General features: G+C 36.6%; 1 protein-coding gene across 8 annotated transcripts in view; it reads left to right on the top strand.

The window, feature by feature from the left end:
* Positions 1-12,331, top strand: part of PCLO (piccolo presynaptic cytomatrix protein) — a 318,666-nt gene that overhangs the window by 234,923 nt on the left and 71,412 nt on the right. For 4 of the 8 annotated variants that reach the window (XM_021539596.4, XM_021539595.4, XM_021539592.4 and 1 more), the window contains exons 13-16: positions 2,091-2,302; positions 7,204-7,254; positions 8,107-8,237; positions 9,839-9,865. In XM_021539596.4, coding sequence (XP_021395271.3) covers positions 2,091-2,302; positions 7,204-7,254; positions 8,107-8,237; positions 9,839-9,865 — 421 coding nt within the window. Of the gene's footprint in view, positions 1-2,090; positions 2,303-7,203; positions 7,255-8,106; positions 8,238-9,838; positions 9,866-12,331 lie in introns of those variants that run through there. The other 4 variants (XM_021539594.4, XM_085569964.1, XM_021539598.4 and 1 more) reach the window with 4 other exon arrangements.

Below are 12,331 nucleotides of genomic sequence, written 5' to 3'. Positions count from 1 at the left end.
GTTTACTTTGCCCAGCCCCTGGGTTTGCACATGTGTCAGTACCTGGCCAGTGACACCTCACTGGTGTCCTCAGCAAGGGGATCTGCCATCCTGTGTCCAAACCTTGCAGCACTCTGCTGCCACCCCAGGCCTCTGCTCCTATAAACTGCATTATTAATCTGGAGTCATGAATACTTCAGTCTGCCCAGTACAATTACAGCTGTGCCTTTCTATATAAAAATAATGAAGGATGGGCACTATACCACACCACTATACAAGGTGAAGTGTAACTCAGACAAATTTAGGTTGTAGCCATCTGGTTATTAGACAGTTGCAGCCAAAGAGGCCAAAACAAAGCTCCCAGAAAACTGCAGCAAGTCCAGAAAACACACAGGTCCTAATTCTATGGATCACAGAACCATAGAACTGTCAGTGTTGGGAAAGACCTTGATGAAAGCACCTGTTAGCCTAATGCAAGGGTTGTAGCCTTCTGTAAGTGACAAAGAAACAGTATTTACTGGATATAGGGATGCAATAGCAAGTATTCAGTTTTATTATGTGAGTTCTATGATGGCAGTGCTTTTGGGGGGATTTCCTGCTGTTCAATCAATACCACAACTGCAGCCTTCAATCATTGTATCAGTCATATCTGAGCTAACTTTGAATCAAAATCCACAATCTTACTAGTAATGCACCCCCTCAGCAAGCTCAGTGCAGATTAAGTTTGCTTCACTCACCATTCAGTGGGTCTACTCTGGCTTCTGTGGTTTTGTGGCTGCTCTTTTATCACCAGTACTTAAATTACCTGGATTGAATCCTCCATTTTCTAGACATGTAAAATTTCCTAGCTATTAATATACTTACCATCAAGCTACCTTTAGCTGAAAATTGATGTTATTGATAATAATTGAAAGCAAAGACTAAATATGACAGAGCTTTGAAGCACAGCTACCCGTATTTTTTTTTTAATTTGTGAACAGATCAAAACCACCAAAAGCACTGAAAGTCATTGAAAGACACTGAAATCAGTTTTGGAAAGGACAAAAACTAGAATAAACCAGCTTTTTTATTAATGAAGAAAATTCAACATGAGAAGGAACAGAAATAGAAGAAAATTGTTCCATTCTTGCAGTCATGTTTCCTCGTAGTCTGCAAATCTTATAGTGATTTCTAAGTTGGAACAACTCTGTAGAGTTATTGCTATTACCTCTGAGGTTTGGCAGACTGTTGATGCTTTAGAAGGGAGCAATCCCCATTTTCCCTGAAAGAAAAATGAATTAGCTAAGCAGGCAGGATAAGGCTGAAATCTCATTTTAAACCTCTCCTGCTTCTGAGAACCTGGGAACCAAGCTGTGCCTAGCATTCTTTTAACTCTATTCAGTCTAGCATATATGAGACTTACTTGACTTCATGTCTGTGTTACACAGAAATTGCTATCTCCAAAGGGTAAATTCCTCCCACTCATTCCTGGTCAGCAGGGAGGGCAATCAGACTCCTACTACAGAAGCCTCACAAAGGTGTGAGTAATAAGGAAAGATGAATCAGGGCTTTTAGCCTTCATTTGTTTACATATTTTCTTCTTTAATTAATTTGAGGTAGTAAGGTTTTTAGGCTTTTTTTTTTCTCTTTATTTTTGTGTAAATTATCTCAGCAGCAATGTTCAATTGATTTAAAATGTTCAATGTCCAACTGATTTAAAAAAAGTTAAAATGAGATCTAAACCTTTTACATGAAAGTTCAGATATTTAGTGAAACTTGACCAGTTTCAAACAATGAGCAATAGCACTGGACAGTCTTTAAAACTGCAATTTCCTCCAGTTTGATTCAAAATGATCAGCAATGCCTGTTTTTCTTCAACTAGAAGTACCTCCTCAGAAAGCTTTTTTGGTAAATAGCACTAGCAAGTAACACTAGCACAGAAAGATTGGAATTGGGATGCCAGTGCTGTGGGAGCGATGTCTGTTTTTCACATGATGCCTTTTGCATCTTCAAAGTATACAGGCAGATGACATGAAAGCTTGTAAGGATTGTTTTGCTGTCCCTGTACTGTGGCAAGATGGATCTGGATGTGCTGGCAATTATCAATACAAAGCTCTCTTGCTTTAATCCAGTAGATAAAGCAAAGTCCCCAGGGGTTGATCCCAAGCAGCTGGCTGCAGAGCTCCAAAAGGTTTCTCTACAGCAGTCGCCTCTGGTTGCTACATCAGGCGTGGAAAAGGGATCTCATGCCCACTCTGGAACCACTTCTGCCACCTCCAGTGCTGTTCCTAGCCCTGGTCAGCCTGGTTCTCCATCAGTGAGCAAAAAGCGGCACAGCAGCAAGGTAAGAAATTTCCAAGTTATGGAGCATGAACCTTTTGATGACAGGAAAAAACTGCCTGCTTACCTCCTTTAGTGTAGCAAGAAATCCCATCACATCCTGGAAACTCATATCCTGGATAACAACTGTTAAGATATTGAATCTGGACATAAAGAAAGATTACATGATTTATCCAAGAGATTTGTCCCTCCAAAAAAAAAACCCTTAATATTATTGTTAAATAAAATAACTGTCTTTACAGCCTTTGTTGCTCTTGCTTTTCAAGTGCATCCTACATGGTGGTGAGGTACTATTTCTACTAAAGAAGCTGATAGTGCTGAGACCATAATTTTTTCTGTCTGAACTCAACTACTGCTCAAAGTGTTACAAGCTATGAATAATCATAGCAATAATAAGCCTCTGAAAGCCAGGGAAGGTTTGAAAACAATTTGAAATTGAAAACATTTGCCATTAAAATGTGTTTTGTCACTAGCTAATTCCTGTGAAACTTGTCAAGCATAATTTATCATTTTCTTTGCCACATCCTGTCCATTCCTCAGCTGAAGTTCTTGTGCATCTGCACACCTAAAAAGGGAAGAGTGGGACTTTATTAGCATTTTTACACAGTTAAAATTGAAAACTAGATCATAAAGTCATCTGACATATTTTTACATTTTATGTCAAAAAAGTCAAGACCTGAAGTGAAACTCAGTTCTTTGAAGACTGCATTTGCTTAAGCAATGTGCAAGACTGCTGATTGCTATCCTGAATATCCAGCTTCTGACACACTTACAGTGCTTCACATTGCAAACAAAGTGCTTTGTAAACATTTATTACTCTGCACCTTTATTCATTTTTGGGACTGTCAGGTTCATACTGCCTTATAGGTATGTTTTTAGTTTTGTGCTGTTGAAACTGTGTCTGTGATTTGGACAGATGAGTTAGGTACTCATGAACCAGAACCAGCAAATGGTATCTGCTCATTTCAGACAGTTCTTCAACATGCCAACAGAACTTCCATGTGAGAGGAAACACAAAAATCATTTTCATCTATCAATTTAGTACAAACTGGGAAGATATTTATTGATCAGTTTGGTTTTACTAGTAATTCTGTCTTGCCACAATTCTACAAACTAATTCAGGTGTGTGATGCAGAAGTTAAATCCATATGCCAATATTTACTGGATCTAACTTCACGGATGTAGCAGAATTGCTTCATACTTAGGTCAATAGTTAGATTCACCACAGCATACTCTGGATATGTATACATTTACATATGAACTTGTTTGCCATGTGCATGGCTTTTGTCACTGAGAATAATAAGTTTCTGAAGTACAGTTCCTGTGGCTGGGTGAAACCTGCCATCACAGTGCAAGCACTGCATGCAGAGAACAGGGCTCAGTGCACATGCCACCATCTACACTGAAATGTAGATCTCACATTTGGTGAGATGAATTACACTCCTAAATTCACAGTATGGAGATCAATAAGTCCCTGCTGTGCAGTATATCCTGGAGAGGTGCCCCATTCTGTCCACTTGAGGAGACAGGGTTCTCAGCTTTGGCACTGTAGCAGGTCACCTAAAGTTAGATGCATAAATTTAATTTCCGGCTTCACAGAGGATTTAGGATTCCTTTATGAAAATTCTGCTCTAGGCTTATAAAGACGAAACAAAAATTATTGGAACTAATGCCTTTGTGTAGGAGATGCAAAAGTCAGAACTAGTCAGGTAAATATCTAAAACATTCTTTGCTTATTTGTGAAAATCATGTTGAGAGGCATTTCTTTCATAACAAGCATAGCTCTTGTTGACTTGTATAGTTTCTGTTCATTGACTTCAGGCCAAGTTTATAATGGTGTTGAGCTCTGTTAGAAGAGAAAGCTCATCCTTTCTGGAACTGCTCTTTGCCTTGGGCTGACAGCATTTCTAGGCAGGCTGCAGCCCTGCCAAAGTATCATGACAGACTAAATATCCAAACTGCCTAGATCTTGTTTTCGCAACTGTTTTTATTTTTAACAAGTACTTTTTAAAGGATTTTTGTATAGAATATACACTCTAGAAATGTTGTTGTGGTCTCTGCCATATTCTGCAGTGCCAATTTTCTCATATTTATTGTTACTACAGAATATATACACTATACACTATAGTGCATAGTGCATCAAAGCCTGGCTTTAACCAGTTTCGCCTTATGGTCGTCACTGAGCAGGTGTGATGGCATTACAAAGCACCATCTCTTCCACAGGGTTAGTGAGTGCATTTGGGAGTATCAAAAGTAATTAGGCTGAAATTGATTAGCCACTGCAGGAGAGATTTAACCCTTGGAAGCCTTGAGCTGACAATATCTTGTGCAGACCTGTTTCTTTTGTAGTGTAAATACATGATAATTCTATGGTGAGGATTACATCCAGGATATAAGTGACCTATAGAAACATTTAATATGAAGAATGGATTTGGTGTTTTTTCTAAATCTGAAGATACCTTAGCTCCTAAAAAAGTCAACTGTGAAATACTTTCCCTCTTTACAAATTAATCCTCACTGAGGTTGTGATAAAGAAGGATATTTATTTGCATCTCTGCCTCTCAATATGGAACCAGCTTCAAAGCTGGCCCAGCTCTGAGCTGGCAGTTAGACCAGATGGCCTTGAATGGTCTCTTTCAGCCTAAATTATTCATGTTTCTTTAAAATATATGGGTAATTCTTCATAATCAGTTTTAGATCTGCTGGCATCAGAGAAAACAGAATATTTTATGTATTGAATCATGGTCTTGTAAATGATACAGTGATTCAACAATGATATAGAATCATAAAAGTGCACTTTTATTTTACAGAGTCCACTTTACAAACCACCCTAACCACCTTTGGAGGTCCATACAAATTCATCATACCCATTCCCTTCTCTATAAACTCCTCCTACATTATCCATACTCCTACATTCCATATTACATGACATTAGGACTGAGCAGACTCATTATTCTTGCTATTCCAACTCATGAAAAATAAGAGCATTCAGACTAACTGGCAGTGATTTTGTAGCCACAACACAGCTAACTCCATGTTTTTTTTGGTGGTGTCAGTGCTGGTACAGCCTGAGATGAGAACTGCTGGTACAGCCTGAGATCAGAACTATTCAGTATAATAAAATCCATTTGTAAAGGTAAAGTATGAGAAATATAAGCCATTTATGCCCTATTTTGAAAGTCTTCATGATGCTCAGGTAGCTCCCTGTCTTTGGCAAAATCACTGAAATTCACTCTTTGAATAGTCTTGTGAGGTACCTAACAAGTTATGGGAGTATTTTGCTATCAATCTAAAATTTCATTTCAGATTCAGAATGTTTTATAGACTACTGATGAGTTATTTTAGCTGTTGGATTAATTTAACTTCTTTAAAAGCTTTGTAAGGTACCAAGAGAAGCTGATTATAAAATTTTTCATGAGAATTAGTTTTGGATGCAAATTCATTTACAGACAAATCATGTTTGATTTGCATTTGGTTTTTGATTTTGGTTTTTATTTTCTGGTAAAGCTTGTGCTCATAAAGAAACACATCTGGAAGGCAAGGTAAACAGTAAACCAAAAAAGAATATGGTAACACAAGACAGTGAATATATCCATATAACATGCAGATTTGGGCTGGTTTTCTCCGGTGTTTTCATTGTGATAGTTTTTAGCTGTGAATTTTCTGGTTAGTTCTCATCTGTAGATCTGACTGATTGAGTGGATGTTTCTTCAACACAAACCTGAAAAGGGTAGTGCATCACCTTCATGCTGTGGTGCAGGAAATGTGGGCACTTCATTGGCCTAATTGAAAGCAGTTGATGTCCAACATCTTAAAAGAGCCTTGAAAGGTTTTCTTGGGTTTTCTGGCAGCACAAAAGAGGCAGGTGGTTTTCACCCTTCTAGGAAAGTGATAGAAATACAAATTACATGGAATAATATCAAGCAGCTGCTCACATCTGGAGGAACAGGAAATGATGGCTTCTGGACCTGTCTCCAGAGAACAGTAGGTGTGTCCTTGTTTGCACCATTTGTTTCCTGCTGCATCAACCAAGAAAGAAGATATGGAGAGAACATAAAAATATTAAAATCCTACTACTGAAACAGAGCTTTCTTGCTTGACTGATGGCTTGTAGATTAGAGTTTGGTCTAGAGTGGCTCAAGGACACCAACATTTAACAGAACAGCATATTTTTGTGAGTTCACGATTCTAATCAAGTGGTGGTATTATTTTCCACAAACAAACAGGAGGGGAAAAAAAGCAGAAAGAAACATAAAGGATTCTATTGCTTTTTGTCAAAAACCTAGACAAGTTTAATGATAAAGGAGAGAGGAAAGTGAGGACAGAAAATTTAAATTTCGTGTCACAGAAAGTGTGGAGAGGAATTTGAAGTATTGTAGCTGAATTGACTATCAGAAAACACAGAATAAAGTAAAAGACATTATTTGAGGTGGCTTGCAATTGTGTAATCCACTTTATACACACCACTTAGTATTAGTACCATCTCCAGTCTTTCTACCCACTTCCTCCTAAACTCAGTTTATATTAGAGTAACTTTTGCCTCTCTCTGACTTTCTCATATTGACAGAAATATACAGCTATGTTTCTTTGTCATGATCCTTTCTCTTGGCAGCACTCATGTTTCTTAGACAGGGTTAATGCTATGTGTTTTTTTTATCTCCATACCTCCTTGTCTGGTCAGATTGTCAAGATTTGGTGTTGAAGTTGCTTGATTCTGTAGCTGCATAAAGGCTGATCAAAATGGCTGGGCTGGACTTTAAGTGCTGTTGAAATATATAACATAGTTTTGACTATAATAACTGGACACAAGTTTTTGGGGTTTTTTTTAATGTAGCAGTGCAGCAGTATAAACCACACGTGTTAAAAAAGTTAACTTTGAAAATCTATGTATTTTTAATCTGGCAGCCCACGGAAACTACAAAGTCTGCTTCCCATCCAATCACTGGAGAAATACAGGTAAATGTGTAGTTTTTGCTGTGTAGACTGTTGTTGATACTGGCTGTGTTTTTCTGTGAAATAAGTTTGCAGAAAACAACCTCTGTCATTCAACTCAAATCCCTTAAATTTCACCAATGTAAGTCAATGCTTGATTTTTGCACCCGTCTTTAATGTTGGATTATGAAATGCAATCAGAAGAATGGAAAATGCTGCTGTTCCCAAAGGCACTAAAAGGATAGATAAATTCATTCTAATCCTTAATCTCTGGCCACTTATTGTGGTATTCCTTAGAAATTCCAGTCTGTTTACATTAAAGCAAGAATTGCTGTGGGTTTCTTATAGTACAGTGTATTTATTTCCATGTCATACCAAGTTTATGGTTGTCCCTTATGTAAATTGACTTTAGCCTTTTAAAACACTCAAAAAGAGAACAGCAGAACAAGTGAAGCCTAACTTCCTATAGATTTCTGGGGACTTTTTCCCAAGTGATTAACCTCTCTCTTCTATATTAGCACTAAGAGTCTTTCCATAGTATTATATCATTCTTGTCAGACTTGGCCTCCAGGTGGATAGGATGTGTGTCATTAACACTCAATAAACTGGCTATTGATCAGAATAATATCAAGGGTTCAAATTTCCTTTGCTTTTTCCTGATTGGAATATGGGTGTTTCCATTTTTTTCAAGGTCCGGTGTGATGATCTAGCATCTCATTCTAGTCAGGAGAAAGAGACAGGAACTTCTGAAATGTGTTTATTTGGATGAAACATAGAGGTCTAAAACTCATTTTATTCAAAGGGTTTAGGAAATATTGAATCACTCTGAAACTGAAAGTAAAAAATAACCCTACTGTGTTTTAATGCATTCACTAGCTTCAAATCAACTATGACAAACACCTTGGCAACCTTATCATCCACATCCTTCAGGCAAGAAACCTTGCTCCCAGAGACAACAATGGCTATTCGGACCCCTTTGTTAAAGTTTATCTTCTTCCAGGGAGAGGGTAAGTGTAGGACAAATTTTAACCTGAACTTTCTTTTACTTTAGGTTTGCTATGTGGCATTAATAAACAGAACTAAGAGTTATTGCTATAGAAAATCCAGGTTCAACACCAGCGAAAATGGTGAATTTTTAATACAGAGTCAGATCCTATTCCCAGGAGAATATACATATTTTGCCAATGACCTTAGGAAATTTATGATCATTCCTGTAGATATATGTTTGTGGGGTTTTCTGTGTTTCCTTTTCAAAATTACAATACCTGTAAAAATATTTAAAATAACAACAGCCTCAATGAAAATGTGATAAATAGATGCAATACTTTCTGTAATACAGAAAGCTGCATGTTAAATCTAGCATGGAATGGTTGCTTCAGCTCAAGACCATCTGAATTTAGGATTGATTTGCAAAAAAGCAAAATTAGAGTACCTGAGATAGATTTAAGGTCGCACTATAGCAAAAAAGCAAATAAATACTTGTCATAAAATAAATCTTTCCATCTGTATTTTATGAATTTTTTTTTTAAGAGTGAAGATATGGCTTTAGAAATACTGCTAATATTATATTTAATGTCTATACAAGTCACTAAACAATTTTTTCACAGATCATTGATTTTTTTGACTGTGTAATTACAAAGAGCTCATTATTACTTCATTTAAAAGATAGGTTTCTGTATCAGCAATATTAAAACTATTTTTTGACCTAATGTTACAGAATGTCATATGTATATGGAGAATGCATAAGAATACATAGTTGTAGTAGTGCTGTTGACTTCAGTGACACAATAGATATATCTAAAATTAAGCTGATAGATCAGACTCTATATTGCAAAGACAGATTCCTGAAAACTCCCCTGCCTGTGTAATAATGCTCATACTAAAAGACTCTTAGGATAGAGCAATGCAAATAAAAATCTATATTTCTGTTCTACTCAGACTAACAGGAAAGTGGATGCTCAGGTCACAGCTCACCATTTGGCATATGGGCAAGCACCACTAAATGCATGAGTGGTACAAATAAAGCCACACATTTTCTTTTGTGGCTTGCTTATTCCAGCTAAGAGCATTCAATATTGTTCAGTAGCACTGGGCCCAAAACTATTACTGAATGTAAGGGGAGGAGGAGCTAAAGCTTGAGAGGTTTTTAAATGTACCTAAGAGTCTTGTAAAATGTTTATCAAATCAATTTTAGTGGGAATTTTGCAGGTATATTCACTGATATAGAAATAAGACTGAACTAAAGGCGTGTTCATCCAATAATCTATCAGTTTAAATGTGTTGCCAAGTTGTGAAGAATTGGATTTTAGTTTTGTTTAGGTTTATTGTTTTAAAACATACCACTGTTATAGTTTTGCATGCAACTTGGCCTTTAGGGAATAAAGAAAATCACAGACTTTTTTCTGAAGGTAGAAACTTGGGTTACTACTGAATAACTTTAATTTGTAGTTCAGTCCATGCTAGACTTCTTATTCTTCCTAATGCCTTTATTTCCTTTGATTCTGATACTAGAAACTACCCATTGTTCATGTTTTCTTCCATCTATGTTTTCATTTTCTCTTATGCTGCTTCCTCTGTGTTCCTAACTCTGTAAATTCTGGATGTGCAGACAAGTCATGGTTGTCCAAAATGCCAGGTAGAGTCTACTATCTTCCAACTTTATTCTTTCATTTTCTGTATGCATGAATGAGACAAGGAGCCTGTGTATTGAACTACTGAGTTCTCTTGAGTTCTGATGGCATGAAACTGTGGTGTGGTTCTGTTTTTCATTTACTAATTAGGTCATTTCTGGAATCGAACTGGAAATAAGTAGTTAATGCCCTTTGTGCAGTATTATTCTAAGACCAAACTCTGATGACAAGCAAAATGTCTTTTGAAGTCTGGAATAATTTAGTTCAGAAATATCTAAAACTTCAGTCTCAATCACTGAAACTGGAAAAATAATTAACTCTGAACCTGTATCAAGATTTTGAACGGTGTTACTGCCAAGAGAAACAGGCTCTGTTTGGTAAAGAAATTGAATATTTTTCTCTATTTACCTTGCACAGTGTATAAGCATTAAAGTCAGGTATAATTCTTGCTAATTGTCCAGATGAACAATTAAATCTGCTTGACCACATAAGTACTTATTTGTGGTAAACAAAATTAAAATTTAATTATTGAAATTAGGAGTGCTTTGTTTGTCCTGGAAACATAAGACAAAGCTCAGTTCTCAAGATATGCTAATATAGCCCAAGTTAAGCACGTAAGAAATATTTCAACCCCAATTTTAAATTTGCTTAAAATCAATACTCTGACTAAACAAGTGAGTAGATGAATTCCAATAAACAGATTTCTATCATGTGTCTCTTTTTTAATTACTAAAATTATTTAATGAATGTGTAAAAATTACACATTTTATATGTGTATTCTATTACACTTTTTAACACAGTTATTCTATTATGCTTTTTTCATTGTATGTAATAAATTTTATTATATATTAATAAATTATAATTAAGGAATCAGAGAGAAAGTACAAATAAAAGAGATATGGCATTTGTAGCTTTTCACACAGTAATATTCTTTGAATTTCAAATGCAAATTGTTTCATAATCAGTGACATACCAGTGGCTGGTTAAATGAATGCATTTTATTAAAGCATCTTCATCTGTTAATCTGTTAATTGTTGTCTGTTAATTGTTGGGGGGAAGGTGCATAGGGTATGGATTTAACGTATTTGCCAGATCCTTCCCTTCAGAGGTCTAGAAACCTTCATCTGCCATCCAGCTTAGCATTCTGCACCATTCTGCACCTTCCTAGAAGGGGTCAAAGTATCCTGCCTCCCTGTGCAACAGATACAAACCACAGGCTACAATGGATGTGGGCTCAGCTCACCCTTGCAGTTTAGATCCAAATATTCCATGGACTTCACTGGAAATATTTCAGAGCTGCCATGTTAACAACAATTTCATCTTATGCAAGCTCTGGAACTCAACACTGCATGAATCACCTTCTCACATACTTCACAAAAGAATCAAAACTTTGAAAAGGTGATGAAGTTCTATTGCAAAAGGAGATCCAAGAAAGGAAAGGGAATGTTGGTGTCATTTTCCTGGCTGAGTGTGCAAAGGATTCTTTCCCACTTTCTTCAAGTAATGAAAGTATAGATGTTCCCTAAAACCAGCAGAACACAGGACATCTAGACAGGATGTTCTAGGCAGGGGATGTTTTTCTCATACCAGAGAGTGGGAAAAGTAGGCTATTGAGGTGCTTTAAAATTTTAACTGCATTACTTAATACTATTTGCCATCAAAATCTCATTTTGAAATGAATTCAGAATTTGTATTTCAGCTTTCTTTCCAAGATATGCAAAGAAATATCTTTGTGTGAGTTTCTTTTTCATATGCTCTTGGTCCCCCTTGATTTTAAATCACCCTTGCCATTCTGTGCTATGGCTGATAGAACTCCATGAACTCTGGACAGTTACTACTTTCTTCTCATAAGCAGAGGTGGACAGATATTTTGTTTCACAGGTCCCAAAAGCTTTCACATTTTTCAATAAACTGAAAGACAGTGGATAGCAAGATTTCCAAGAAAATACGTGGAAATACATTGAATGACTAGAGAAAAAAATTAGTGGAAAAATAGCTACAAATCCCTTTTACTTTGAGATATCAGGCTAGTAGGCGGCTTGGATAGGACCACCTCATTTTGGAGAATAAAGCCATTCTGCAAACCAGATTAATTAGATGGGATCACTGCACAGGAGAATTGAGTTTACAGAGTGAAAATCATATGTGTGCCAGTAAAGCACATGTATCTTTCACACAGTCATAAATCAGAACTGTTCCAACCTGGTACCAGCTATGGTGCATCATTAGTGACTGGCTGATTAAATGTGTTCCTGAGTGATCCTTCTCAGTTAATCTCATATGGTCTGGGACCATGCCACAGTGTGAACCAAAACAGTTAAATCAGAAGTGAGAATAGTACACTACCAAAAGTTATTGTAAGGGAACCATAAAAGAGTCTAATATGGCATATACAAGTTATGTTGTGCCATTTTGTCTCAGTGCTGAAGAACAGTCCTGGGAACATTTTGTTTAGTAATAGATATAGCAGG

This window comes from Lonchura striata, chromosome 1A (genome assembly GCF_050655825.1).
Source record: "Lonchura striata isolate lonStrDom1 chromosome 1A, ASM5065582v1, whole genome shotgun sequence".
Taxonomy (NCBI): domain Eukaryota; kingdom Metazoa; phylum Chordata; class Aves; order Passeriformes; family Estrildidae; genus Lonchura; species Lonchura striata.
The sequence above is the reverse complement of the archived record's forward strand: the minus strand, read 5'-3'. Positions and strand labels throughout refer to the sequence as shown.